The sequence below is a fragment of the Mya arenaria genome, chromosome 1 (genome assembly GCF_026914265.1).
Source record: "Mya arenaria isolate MELC-2E11 chromosome 1, ASM2691426v1".
Lineage (NCBI taxonomy): Eukaryota > Metazoa > Mollusca > Bivalvia > Myida > Myidae > Mya > Mya arenaria.
In genome coordinates this window covers 60,244,445-60,259,989 of record NC_069122.1, presented here as the reverse complement: position 1 = coordinate 60,259,989, position 15,545 = coordinate 60,244,445, and the positions used below count along the sequence as shown (strand labels likewise).

Sequence of the window (15,545 nt, the reverse complement as noted above, 5' to 3'; positions counted from 1 at the left end):
CTTAACCATTGAACATTGACATTTACATGCTATTCTCTTGTTCAACATGCATTATTTATGGGCCCATCATGTTATCCCTGTGTACTGCTAGCTGTTAACCAGAGCTACAGATAAAGTTTTTCTTAAAAAATATATCGCATGGCCATATGTAATTATGTTAAGTGAAAGGAACTACTTGGTTTCATTCAACGAAGTGTCATGGTGTTTGTTAAAGCCTGCTGGCACAACAAGGTGTAAACATATGTGTATTTTATGTACATGATAGGCTTGATCCTAAACGCAGAACTCTTATTGATTAAAAACACCCGAAAGCGCTTCCTTCCCCTTGTATTATAACACACCATACTCGCCAAGGGAAATCACTGTGTAGGAGTTGAAGTGATACTAGACTGGTTCAGCAGTATCATTAATTTGGTGGAAACGATTGTTGGTGAAACATTTGTAAATTGATCATTGTAAGGGTACTCCCTTATATTAGGGACATTTTAAAGCCTATTTTCGACAATTATGACAGTTATCTGTAGCTCAGGCTAACATATTATCAACAACAAAGTTGTGGTTTCATATTGTTTCACGCTCTGTCCAAAATGTATGCCATCAACACACATTCTATTTCTTGCTTGTTGTCCAAAATGTATGCCATCAACACACATTCTATTTCTTGCTTGTTGTCCAAAATGTATGCCATCAACACACATTCTATTTCTTGCGCCATCAACACACATTCTATTTCTTGCTTGTTGTCCAAAATGTATGCCATCAACACACATTCTATTTCTTGCTTGTTGTCCAAAATGTATGCCATCAACACACATTCTATTTCTTGCTTGTTATTGTTATTGTAAGGTCATTAAAACAATTCAAAATGAAATATAAACCCCAAGCTTGTTGCTATGGTAGCAGAAACATAAGAAATGTAAAGCAATTTTGCGTTTGAAAATTCAAACATGATATCTATTCTACGTCCATAATTTAGGAAGAAATATTTTATGAGGCAATGATGAACATGTTACTTATGCTCCATAGGGCTTGATAGCCTTGAACACAAGAATGTTGTTTTTTTTAATCTGTTATTGTACATGCTATTAAAAACCATTTACCATACCGAAGTTAAAGAAAGTACTATAATCGACAAAGCCCCGAGTGTGGATGAAACCCCTACCCTCAGATCAGGAGTCTGATTTGCTAAGCACTCAGCCATCACCACCGGTTAATGAAAAGAAACATTTTCATTTGTGTGCTGATAATTTTAACTTGTAAGGTGTTGTAAAAAATCATTCTGAAAAGGTTATTTTTTGCAACATTGAATGTGCATACACGTTACTGTTGAGATAAAGTAAAGTATATCAAGATATTGATCTGAGTAATTAAAGCAATGCAAAAGTCTTATCCTAATGAAAGATGGCTTGGAATTAATTCACCACAACGTTGTATTCTGACTGATTTTGATACGGATTAACCGCTTGTTCTACAGCTGTTGTTTTTCTTACCTGTACCATGGCATACACTGATAATTCTCTTGATTACAGACAAAACTGACGGAAAACGGCACATGCCAGTTCCGCATATAGATAAAGTGTGCCCATGCCCTTAGTACTCATTTTGCCCATACTAATGTTTCATCCTAACATGAAGACTTTAGACGAGATTCCTGACACAAGGAATTTTCACAGGCACAGTGAAACCTCCATCCAGGAAATCAACTTGCCCATACTTGTAAATTTTGATGCTTGGAACTATATGACCCAAAAGATTTCGACAAATTTGACTGTTCCAGGGAAGGGTTTCGGACAACAAAAGTTTCCAGTTTCTCATGATTTTCATTATAACAGGGGAGGTAAATCCAGAAGATCTCCCAGATGAAGAGTTAAACTTCCTGACGCCATATGTCACCCAGATGTTGACCCGCCTGAATTCTGCTGATGAGACAGATCAGGGTTTGGGTGCTCCAGAGGCGGTCAAGGAAAAGGCTTTGGAGACTGATATGATGCTTGGTATAGCTGTTATTCCGTTAAAAACTTGTTTTTGAAATATTTATTGTCAAAAATTTAATAGAAAGTTGGTGCCAATGATTTAAATGGGTTAATGTGTAAATATATATTATCCGATTTGACATCTTGGTCAAACTGTTCATATTTTTGGTCTAGGAAGGGGGAAAAAAAGGTCTTGTAAAATACTTTTGGTGTACTTGAGTTGCTTCCCCTGAATCTGTATATTGTGGAATGATAATTTTGCTCCCTTGTATAAAGCGATTAGGTGTTATTGTCCCAACAGTTATAGCATGTGTTTGTCCAAAATTAGGTGTTATTGTCCCAACAGCTATAGCATGTGTTTGTCCAAGAAAATAAGTTGAGGTATTGTCATAGACTTGGTGTTGTAGTCATTGTTATTGGCGTTGTTGTGCTTGGCCATTTCTCCAAGACAAATTGAGATATTGAAAGAAAACTTGGTACACATGTTGCCATAGGTAAAATGGACATGTATGGCAAGACCCATAAGTTTCAACTTCATAATTGCTGAGTTATGCCCATTATTTCCCCAGTGGTCTTGTTTATATTACCACTGGTCAAAGGGCATTATTGGAATTCCAGTGACTTATGTGTAGATAATGAATATTACATGTTGCAGTATGTCAACATATAATGTACAATGTGAAAAATATAAATATATTTCTTTATATCATAAAAACATATACACTTTTATGACCCAAATGTTACAAATACATTTACAGTTGAAACTCGATGGCTCAATATTCTAAGGACCGGCCAAAATACTTCGAGCCTCGAGAATATCGAGCCAAGCAGGATTGCTTACAGAATGTCATTTTTTTATTATTCGTTACAAAAAGTATTGTTTACCTCATTTGTTATTGGTTTCGCTATCTCTGCAAGAGAAGAGTATTTATTGGACATAGTTACACATTGTAAAGTTTGTAACATGACTTATTTGATACTTAGAAAATATAAATTGATTTTTAGCTCGACTATTCGAAGAATAGGTGGGCTATACTACTCGCCCTGGCGTTGGTGTCGGCGTCAGCGTCGGCGTCCGGTTAAAGTTTTAGGGCAAGTTGGGATTTTCACTTATAAGTCCAATACCCAACATTCAATTGACTTAATACTTCACACAGTTGTTCAGGGCCATCCCACAATGAGGTTACATAACTCCATATTATCCTAAATACAAGTTATGTCCCCTGATTGACTTAGGTTAAAGTTTTAGGGCAGGTTAAAGTTTTAGGGCAAGTTGGGATTTTCACTTAAAACTCCAATACCATTCATTCAATTGACTTAATACTTCATACAGATGTTCAGAGCCATCACATAATGAGGTTAGATAACTCCATATTATCTTTTATACAAATTATGGCCCCTGATTAACTATGGAACTTAGGTTAAAGTTTTAGGTCAGGTTGGGATATTGTTTAATAACTTCTATACCCTTCATTCAATTGACCTAATACTTCACACAATTGTTCAGGACCATCACCCAATGAGGTTACATAACTCCATATCCTTAATACAAGTTATGGCCCCTGATTGACTTAGGTTAAAGTTTTAGGCAAGTAAAAGTTAAGGGCAAGTTGGGATTTTAATAAAAAAACTTCTATACCGTTCATTAAATGCACGTAATAAAATTCAAAATTATTTACGACCATCTTACAACAAGAAACATAACTCCGTTTTAAGCCTAAATACAAGTTATGGCCCTTGATTTCTTTTGTTTTGTTTTTTTGATTTTTTTAAATTTCCTTTGAAAGGCATATTTGTATATTCTTAACCACATTTTCATAATGGGAAATCAAGTTATTTGAATGACTTGCGTCATTGTTTGGGCGGGCTGGTGGGAGGGCAGCATCAAAGTCACCTTATGTATAAAATAATTTTAGTTAGGTTTGACATAAAGAGACCAAACTTGGTATTATTACATCGTTATTGTATTCTAAGTCAAAGCGGCGTAGTCGAGCGCGCTGTCTTACGACGGCTCTTGTTTTTATTTATTATAAAAATACATTTATGCGAAAACAACAAACAAGCAATTTTAAACATTGGGTAACACAAACATAGCTTATAAGTTATATCAAAATGCATTGAAATTATTTATGGATAACAATTAGAGACAGAACTTATGTTTATTGAAACTGTTAAACCATTAAAATTTGATAATAATTATAATAAAATCAAGCAATTTTGATCGATAAGTGCCTTGTGCTAAATGAAGTCAAGAAAGCAAATCAACGTCTGAGAATCTTACCTGAACCTGCAAAAATGACCGACCCAAGCAAACAAAACAAAGTTTGAAATTCTTACTTAGGACCACGAAAATTACTTCGAGCATGGAGAAATATCGACCCTCAAGATATCAAGCCATCCGATCGAATTTTATATGAACAAAGAGTAAAAAAAAATTGGTCCTTTTAATTTGGTTCGAGCCAACGAGGATATCAAGCCATGAGATATTGAGCCAACAAGTTTCGACTGTATAAGTTATTAGATTAATAGAAGTTTTTTATGTCACCTGCATAACATGGCAGACACCAGTCAAATCATCAGTGTTTTTCTACAGTTATAGCCTTGAGTTGTTAAAATGATTGGCACTCCCAACAGGTGATACATCATTCTGCTTCACGGAATTCTTGTTTAACCCTTATGAATCTACAAAATTTTCTCTTGGATAAATTTTGTATATGACATGTATTAATCACAGTCAAACTCCAATGCTCATAAAGTCATAGATAAGAGAAACATATGTTCAAATTTATAACATAAATGTTTTGAGAGATTTTTGTTTTTGACCTGTAAAAAAATGATACAAGAAAATAAAAGGAATGTTTTTATGTGTCCAAAAGACAGACTTTAAAATTAAGTCAAATCTGCTGAACAAAATGGTTCCCTAATTTGGTGCCAAATGGTTACAGGTGCTAGATAATTGGACAATTTTTGTAGTTATTAATCAAAATGGACAACCATAAGCTATCATTGAATTGGAAGTAGATAAACATGTACTTCCATACCAAACAAACAAAATTCTTATGGGAATATAGCTCATTGAGCTAATGTTTCTTGTAAGCAAAAACCTGACTTTAAATAAATATACATTCATTTACGGTATGTTAAAAACTGGATGATTAGTGTACATTCATAGCACCAACTTGGTTAAATAATAAAGTTTCATGAAAATTGTTTATTAATGATCATAATTGATTTTTGACAAAGTTAGGCACCCTTTCATCATTATTTGATTACTGGGCTATCAATGATAGTAACTAGATGTATCAAGTCAATATACATATATGCCATACAGGTGATGAACCACGTCCATTCGGGGTTGACGAGGAGGAGATGAACGCCCCACCCACCATCTACCGTGATGACCCTGTGACAGAAGGTGGGGAGAAACTCTCTGATGAGGAGAAGGCAAAACTGAACCAGGAAGCTTTACAGAGACAGTTTTTCCAGAAAAAGTCTTACAAAGGTATACATGATAAGATAAGATAAGATAATGGAAGATAAGATCTGTTAAGGGACTGAAATCATTTTCAATCATTATCCCAAACATTTTCTTATGTTAAATATCTAAAAAGCTAACAAGCCCGACAATGTAAATAATAACAAACCTGACACCATAAACATTAACAAGCCTGACTTTGTAAATATTAACAGGCAAGTGGTATCTAAACTAGGGGGTGGGTCTAGGTGGGTTGGAGCTATGCAAGTGGTATCTAGACTAAGGGATGGGTCTAGGTGGGTTAGAACAATGCAAGTGGTATCTAGACTAGCGGATGGGTCTAGGTGGGTCGGAGCTATGCAAGTGGTATCTAGACTAGGGGATTGGTCTAGGTGGGTTGGAACAATGCAAGTGGTATCTAGACAAGGGGATGGGTCTAGGTGGGTTGGAACAATGCAATTGGTATCTAGACTAGGGTGTGGGTCTAGCTGGGTTGGAACAATGCAAGTGGTATCTAGACTAGGGGATGGGTCTAGGTCAGATAGAGCTATGCAAGTGGTATCTAGACTAGGGGATGGGTCTAGGTGAGATAGAGCTATGCAAGAGGTATCTAGACTAGGGTGTGGGTCTAGCTGGGTTGGAACAACGCAAGTGGTATCTAGACTAGGGGATGAGTCTAGGTGGGTTGGACCTATACAAGTGGTATCTAGACTAGGGGATTGGTCTAGGTGGGTTGGAACAATACAAGTGGTATCTAGGCTAGGGGATGGGTCTAGGTGGGTTGGACCTATGCAAGTGGTATCTAGACTAGGGGATTGGTCTAGGTGGGTTGGAACAATGCAAGTGGTATCTAGACTAGGGGATGGGTCTAGGTGGGTTGGAACAATGCAAGTGGTATCTAGACTAGGGGATGGGTCTAGGTGGGTTGGAACAATGCAAGTGGTATCTAGGCTAGGGGATGGGTCTAGGTGGGTTGGAACAATGCAAGTGGTATCTAGACTAGGGGATGGGTCTAGGTGGGTTGGAGCTATGCAAGTGGTATCTAGACTAGGGGATTGGTCTAGGTGGGTTGGAACAATGCAAGTGGTATCTAGACTAGGGGATGGGTCTAGGTGGGTTGGAACAATGCAAGTGGTATCTAGACTAGGGGATGGGTCTAGGTGGGTTGGAACAATGCAAGTGGTATCTAGACTAGGGGATGGGTCTAGGTGGGTTGGAGCTATGCAAGTGGTATCTAGACTAGGGGATGAGTCTAGGTGGGTTGGAACAATGCAATTGGTATCTAGACTAGGGTGTGGGTCTAGCTGGGTTGGAACAATGCAAGTGGTATCTAGACTAGGGGATGAGTCTAGGTGGGTTGGACCTATGCAAGTGGTATCTAGACTAGGGGATTGGTCTAGGTGGGTTGGAACAATGCAAGTGGTATCTAGACTAGGGGATGGGTCTAGGTGGGTTGGAACAATGCAAGTGGTATCTAGACTAGGGGATGGGTCTAGGTGGGTTGGAGCTATGCAAGTGGTATCTAGACTAGGGGGTGGGTCTAGGTGGGTTGGAACAATGCAAGTGGTATCTAGACTAGGGGGTGGGTCTAGGTGGGTTGGAACAATGCAAGTGGTATCTAGACTAGGGGATGGGTCTGGGTGGGTTGGAACAATGCAAATGGTATCTAGACAAGGGGATGGGTCTAGGTGGGTTGGAGCTATGCATGTGGTATAGAACTGAATTTAGTTTAGGAATTAGGACACTAGTATGTCAAAAGTCAAGGTAATCTTACTATACTTAGGCAAATTTTCTCTTTCTGCATAAATATTAGAAAATAAATTAAGCTGATTTAGGTATTTAATATATAAATTCCTCCGGTAATTCATATAAAATGAGTAAAATAACTATAATATCCAAAATAATCTGTATAAATGCTACATATTGCCAATTAGAGAAGTTTCCTCAGGTGGTTAATTATTGAAGCATGCTTTTTTTGTCAAATAATTATTTCTTGGTTTCATTTTCTAGGATTAATAAAAGCATTGAAATTTACATGCAAGTGTGTTCTTTCAATACAAGAAGAAAAACAGAATCAAATTCAATACATTCTTTATGTAAAAATATTCTTCCTCTTTCAAAAAGTATGGCATCTGAGGAGTTATGTTGTGGAAACACAATTCTTTCCCTTATATTAAACTCCTCATCTATTTTCTCCAACCTATCAGATTGAACATATCGTTGCAATGACCAGTTTGTTGATTTTCACAATGACAGACAGTCTATTATTTTGTTACCTTACATTGTTTTATTGTTTCTACACAATTTTGGGTCAATTTTTTGGCCCCAGTCCCAATGCTAAAACATAACATTCTGGCAAAATCGGAATTCCAAAAATAATTCAAAATAACACATTTTTTCGACCAGGAAGGCACTGGCCCCCTTCCATAATGATGGTAGAAAAAAACACTGCGTATGAATTTTTTCAAATCAGTACACTTTCTTTTTGTATCAGAAATAAGTTAATGTTTTGCATATGCTGCATTCAACCTATGCAGTGGAACCCAAGCCCGCAAGCCCTGCAGTGGTAAAATGTGTTTGTAAGAAAATTGTTGCTTAGCAATAGAATTAGAATTTGGGCTCGTTCATACGAAAGTCTAATTTCAATGACTAAATATGTATAATACAACAACACTTGATTTGTCACAGTAGGATGGAAATAATGTATGCTTTTTACCTCTGGGTTATATTTAATGACACTGAAATCTGATAGTTACTGTTAAATGAACTCCAGGGGAAAATATCTCAAGAAGAGCTCATTTTAACTTGAATTATGAGCCATTGTTTTATGTATCAAGATATTTTATTACTTGTTATGGTGTAAAAATAATGTTCAGAAAATATTGAAACTAGAAAGATTTATGTAAGTTACAAATTATATGAAGGAAATATATATGTCACAAATGCCCTGAATCTGTGCTCTTTGTTAAGGAATCCTAGTTATTGTTAAAGAAAAAATACACCTTTAGGTCAGTTCAACTAATTTTACATCCACATGACATATGTGGCGTCTTAAATGGGAAACATCATATGTAACCAGTTCAGTTGCAAATAAAACCATGATTAAAGCCAACCTGAACCAAACATTATAATGAAATAACTTCATTCGTTTTTTTTTTTTTGAAAGTAAAGATAAAATATTGAAAATGGGATTTTTTTTCTTTTTTAAGGAAAAAAGTATCCTGAATTCAGCAACAGAAATAAGGCGTAGTGGGGATTTAAACTAAGTTATGGCCACTTCTAAATGTTCCAACACCAAAACCCACACCCACCCCCTTTTCGAAGGAATCAAATTGAAAAGCTGACTTGAAAAGTTGCTTTTCTCCTCACTTTATGTATATTTTTTACACACGAATAATACGAATTTAAATACATAATTAATTCATCATCACTTATTATCAATCTGTTTACAGGTGGTGAGAATGGGTCTGCACAAAACGATGACATTGTGGACACCAACTTTGCCTTCATCGAGATGGACAAAGTGTACGTACCTTGGTGTGTGTATCTTGCTGTGATCTCGTGAATCTTTCATGCTCCAATGTGAAACATTGAGTGTTTCTTATGCCTCATGTTTCTATGTTTTACATTTGAAACACCTAGTCTCAAGAGTTGACCATAATGATGAATCTAAAAAAATCTATTTAATTTTTGCTGTTGCCGTTTCTCGAAAACTTACGAGACAATTTCTAGTAAGTTTAGTTTGTTAAAGTTACTGTTAAAAATTGATCAATTAAATGACTGCCTGACATTTTTCTCATATATTTCACAATGAAGTTGCACCGTTGGATTATTATCCGTATGAAACAGGAGATTATTTTTTTTTTTTTTTGGAAATACCTTGAAACAGTAACCCCTGCAACGTATGCACCAGGCAGTAAAACCGGATCAATTTTACCAACATAGCTAGTGCAGGTAGCGGGTTGGGTCCCACTTGAGGCGTTTCTAAATGAATAAATTAATTGCTAATATTATAAATGATTCCGATTGCTCTGTAAATTTAAATAATGTTGGTAGTTGAAAACAGTTGCGTTTAATGCACTCGTGACAATGTTTAATTTATAACAATAGAACCCATTAGAATCTTTATATAATAATGTATTTAGTGGTTTGTCTTATGCCTTTTTATATTTTAAGTTACAGCTTTCATAAAACATATATATAGTACCACCATTTTTTAAGAATTGATACTTAAATGCACATATAATATCAACACAAAAAAAAGAGCTCTATGTTTTTTTTAAATTTGCAAGAAACACTCTCAACAGGACTTGTGACAGACAGATCATATAATTATAGTTTGTAATCAATTGGTTTTTGCCGCCTGATTGGTAATGATGTCCACCAATTCTCATTAGAAAATAAATAATGAATCAACAGGATTCATATCATAAATGTAATATGATAAGATTCGTGGGAGCTACTAACAAGACAAAAATAAAGATTCTTGAATTTTAACTTGATGAAACATAATCTTTTTCAGATTTTTACTTGGTTTTCCTTCTTTCAGTCTTTGTTTAAAGTTGATCTTTATATGCAAATTCATCCAGAAAACCTAGAAGAAAAGTTGAAAGAAAAATCATTAAAAATTGGTAGACCCAGGTGTGTTATACTGATTGAAGTTTCCAGGAATAAAAAAGAAAAATTGAGGGGTTCTAAATTGTATTATTATTTTCTACCAAGGTGTTCCATACATTACTTTGACCATATAAGGCCTAATTGCAACGAATGAAGTTGAGGCTTTTAATGGAAACAGTAATTATTGAGCTTATTTACCGCTGGAGAGATGTATACATCAAAGAAATTAAAAGTGTTAGGTTTCCACTATATTGAGTTTGCCGTATAATTGCAGTTTGTAATTGCCATTATGAGAACAATTTTTTCTACAAGATAGCATGTCTATTAAGATACAAAACGGAAATAAAGTTACCTAGATGTACCTAATAAGATGTTGTTGGCAGTTACTGTTTTATACTGTGTATACGATGGTAAAAAACCCTTAATAATACCATAGATAGGACACAGTGAAAAAATGTCAAGATAAGCAGACACCATTTTTGTTTACGAAATTTATTGAATCGTGAAAATGGTGAAGGTTATTTAATAGTACAGCACATGTACAGAAATAATAAAATAACAATCCTGATGTTGCCCTATGTCGACTCGAAATGTAAAAGCATCAGCCATATATTGTGCATAAATGATATCAACATGTCAATACATTCAACATGTCAAAAAAAGCCCTTGGCTAATGATGCGTTTAATTGCCATATATGTGAACTGGAAGAAAACTTGCAAGAAAAAAAAAATTTGTCAAAAACTTTATATCCTTGTGTACAATGCATTGAATCTTACTTACTGATGTATCACATTGCTTCAGCACATTCATTTTTTCAGTTTTGGGGCATTTTTCCCATTAAACATTTACTGGAGTTGTCTACCATGTAATATCCTAGTATGTTTAAAAATAGCTTCGGTATATTTGTCTGTACTCATCTCATGACTTTCACATGCTAAATATACTAACTTCATAGCCTTCTGGAAGAAAGAACATTGCAAGGAAGTGGGATACTGCCTCAAAACATCGTACACCAGGAGCCCGACAGATTAACAAAGTTGACATAATTGATCGATGGAAGCTTTAGAAAGAGGTTAACTCTGTTGAAAATGACAGCGAGTTGCTAAAACGCTTATTGACAGTTAGTGTCTGAAATGATCACATGACATGCAAGGTATTCAGAAAACATGCACACTTTTTAAAACTGTTAAACCATTATGCGATATTTGTAAAAAGTGGAAATTCAGCTGAGACAGCAATAAGATTGTTGCGTTTATTCTTTTAATCAGCTAAAGTGATGTATTATCAGCCTCATCTAGCTTGCATTGACAATTCTAGGTTTGTTTTGTTTTAAGGAAATACAGTATTTGCCGATTTTGGGACCATCTGGTGTTTAGTCCTTTAATGTATTATTTAACTTGCATGCTTTATGCTTATCAAAAGCAGGCCGCCAGGCGGCATCAAACTCACCGATGAAACTGAATAATTTCAGTAAGGGTTGACATATCTTGACCAAACTTGGTCTATAGGAAGAGTTTATGGATACCTTTCATGGAATTGTGTTTGGGGTCCCTAGGTTCAAGGTCAAAGTCACTGTTACTAAAAAAAGAAAAACAGTTGAAACTAAATAACTTTAGTTAGGGTTGACATATCTTGACCTAACTTGGTCGATAGGAAGAGTTAATGGATACCTTTCATGGGATTGCATTTGGGTCCCTAGGGTCAAGGTCACTGTTACTTAAAATAGAAAAACGGTGGAATCTGAATAACTTTAGTTAGGGTTGACTTATCTTGACCAAACTTGGTCTATAGGAAGAGTTTATGAATACCTTCTATGGAATTGTGTTTGGTGTCTCTAGGGTCAAGGTCAAGCTCACTGTTACTTAAAATAGAAAAATGGTTGAAAGTGAATAACTTTAGTCAGGGTCCACATATCTTGACCAAACTTGGTCTATAGGAAGAGTTAATGGATACCTTTCATGGGATGGCGTATGGGGTCCCTAGGGTCAGGGTCACGGTCACTTTACTAAAAAAAAAACGGTTGAAACTGAATGACTAAAGTCAGGGTTGACATATCTTGACCAAAATTGCTCTATAGGAAGAGTTTATGGATACCTTTCATGGGATTGCGTATGGGGTCCCTAGGGTCAAGGTCAAGGTCACTGTTACAAAAAATAGAAAAACAGTTGAAACTGAATGACTTAAGTTAGGGTTGACATATTTTCACCAAAATTGCTCTATAGGAAGAGTTTATGAATTCCTTTCATGGGATTGCGTTTGGGGTCCCTAGGGTCAAGGTCAAGGTCACTGTTACTTAAAATAGAAAAACAGTTGAAACTGAATAACTTTAGTTAGGGTCCACATATCTTGACCAAACTTAGTATAAAGGAAGTGTTTATGGATATCTTTCATGGGATTGCATTTGGGGTCCCTAGGGTCAAGGTCACTGTTACTAAAAATAGAAAAACAGTTGAAACTGAATAACTTTAGTTAGGGTCCACATATCTTGACCAAACTTGGTATGAAGGAAGAGTTTATGGATACCTTTCATGGGAATGCGTTTGGGGTCCCTAGGGTCAAGGTCACTGTTACTAAAAATAGAAAAATGGTTGAAACTGAATAACTTTAGTTAGGGTCCACATATCTTGACCAAACTTAGTCTATAGGAAGAGTTTATGTATAACTTTCATGGGATTGCGTATTGGGTCCCTAGGATCAAGGTCACTGTTACTAAAAATAGAAAAACGGTTGAAACTGAATAACTTAAGTCAGGGTTCACATATCTTGACCAAACTTGGTCTATAGGAAGAGTTAATGGATATCTTTCATGGGATTGCGTTTGGGATCCCTAGAGTCAAGGCCAACATCACTTTACTAAAAATAGAAAAACGGTTGAAACTGAATAACTTTAGTTAGGGTTGACATATTTTGACCCAACTTGGTATAAAGGAAGAGTTTATGGATACCTTTCATGTGATTGTGTTTGGGGTCCCTATGGTCAAGGTCACGTTTTCTAAAAATAGAAAAACAGACACAGGCTGAATTTCTTCTGTCAATCATTGAAAACCAGGTTCCGTTGCATTGCGGCATTTCTTGTTAAATCTTTTAAGTTAAGGCTAATATCCATTATGGAAAAATATATTATTAGATCTGTTAAATTAGGCTCTATCCATCCGTTATGGCAAAAATATCATAAGATCTGTTAAATTATGCCATATCCATTATGGCAAACCATTCCATTAGATCTGTTAAATTATGCCATATCCATTATGGCAAAATATGTCATTAGATCTGTTCAATTATGCCATATCTATTATGGCAAAATATGTCATTAGATCTGTTGAATTATGCCATATCTAGTATGGCAAAATATGTCATTAGATCTGTTCAATTATGCCATATCTGTAATGTCAAAACATATCATAAGATTTGTTCAATTAGGCCTTGAATTGTATGTATTATGGCCAATTATTATTAGATATGAAATAAAAAGGCCCTGTTCAATTTGGCCCAATCTGTTATGACAAAAATATATCAATAAATCTTTTAAGTAAGGCCTATCCATTATGGCAAAATATATCATTAGTCCCTATCTGTCATGACAACAAATATCAATAAATCTGTAAAATATTGCCTTACCCGATCGGCAAAATATGTCATAAAATATGTTATATTAATTAGGCTGTATCCGTTATGGCAAAAAACATCATTAGATCTGTTAATTTATGCCCTATTTGTAATGGCAAAATAGATCATTTAACGTCACCTTAGTGCAAGAACTCAATATCTGCTTCTATATCTATATGCATTTATTGAGTTATTGCACTAAGATGTCTTGTTTTTAAATACTGAAATATTCATTATGCTTTTAATTTGACAGCTTTGAAATACATATACCAAACATTTTTCCTTTTATTTTTAAAACAAATAGGATGTCATCTACGATGCTGTAAAACTAGCAAAATCATTATTTTTTACATCTCTATGATTTTAGCAAAATATCTTGATCATTCACCAAAGTTGTTAGTCATACAGGACCTATTTGAGTTATTATTTATTTCCAAGTTTCTTTCCTATACATTCTCTCTCTGAAAGCTGATTTTCAAATAGAGGCGTAATGACCGCAGTGCCTAGATTTTTATGCCACGTCATTTACGAAGCTTCCCATAAAACATGTTTTTACTCCCCTCCGAAGGCAGTTCAGGCAAATTGACTGACATTAAAACCCTGTACTAATCCTACTTTCCACCCATAAAAGCTAATATGCAGAGTTTTCAACAGGGGAAATGCGACTATTTCTCTTCACCTCAGATTAATTTTACAAAGAATTTGTTCTCATACTTGCACATTTCTTTCATTCTAATAAAAAAATTAGTGTATGTGTCTTGTTCCAAGGTTTGCAATCTGTCTAGTGCATGTGTTCTTCAATGAAGCTTGCTGCCTGATATTCTTAATAACTGGCTGTCTACCCTATTGACCAACATCATGGCTATCTAGATATTCTTGATAACTGGCTGTCTACCCTATTGACCAACATCCTGGCTATCTGGTATTCTTGATAACTGGCTGTCTACCCTATTGACCAACATCCTGGCTATCAGGTATTCTTGATAACTGGCTGTCTACCCTATCGACCAACATCCTGGCTATCTGGTATTCTTGATAACTGGCTGTCTACCCTATTGACCAACATCATGGCTATCTGGTATTCTTAATAACTGGCTGTCTACCCTATTGCCCTACATTCTGGCTATCTGGTAATCTTGATAACTGGCTGTCTACCCTATCGACCAACATTCTGGCTATCTGGTATTCTTGATAACTGGCTGTCTACCCTATTGACCAACATTCTGGCGATCTGGTATTCTTGATAACTGGCTGTCTACCCTATTGACCATCATTCTGGCTGTTTGGTATTTTTGATAACTGGCTGTCTACCCTATTGCCCTACATTTTGGTTATCTGGTAATCTTGGTGTTTGGCTGTCTACCCTATTGATAAAAATTTTGGCTATCTGGTATTCTTGATGCCTGGTTGTCTGCCCTGTCTTGATGTTTGGCTGTCTGCCTTGCTGACCAACATTCTGGCTATCTGGTAGTCTTGATGCCTGGCTGTCTAGAGGAGGATATCCGGATGGGCAGTAAAGGGGAAGGGGAAGGGAGTAAAGCTACGTCATAACTCCAAAACATACCATGAGAAATATAAAGCGATCCAAGAAGTTGAGCGAGGCAACAAATCCAAAAAGCAGATTGCGTAAGACTTTGGGATACCGCCAAAAACGCTGTCAACGTGGATCAAGAATAAAGAAGAAATTAAATCCAAGTTTCTCTCTGGGGACATCTAGTCAGCAAGAAAAAAGGCACAAGGTGCCAAATTCCCAGAAGTAGAATTGGCCGTTTTGACATGGCTCAAAAACAAACGTGACCAAAACCTCCCAGTCGGTGGTGAAACAATAATGAAAAAGGCCAAAGAATTTGCCGCCGACCTCAATATCCCTTCA

General features: G+C 35.9%; 1 protein-coding gene across 2 annotated transcripts in view; it reads left to right on the top strand.

The window, feature by feature from the left end:
• LOC128234661 (receptor-type tyrosine-protein phosphatase N2-like) overlaps positions 1–15,545 on the top strand; it is a 150,350-nt gene that overhangs the window by 42,013 nt on the left and 92,792 nt on the right. For both annotated transcript variants that reach the window (XM_052949047.1, XM_052949038.1), the window contains exons 5-7: positions 1,833–1,994; positions 5,305–5,475; positions 8,901–8,973. In XM_052949047.1, coding sequence (XP_052805007.1) covers positions 1,833–1,994; positions 5,305–5,475; positions 8,901–8,973 — 406 coding nt within the window. The remainder of the gene's footprint in view (positions 1–1,832; positions 1,995–5,304; positions 5,476–8,900; positions 8,974–15,545) is intronic.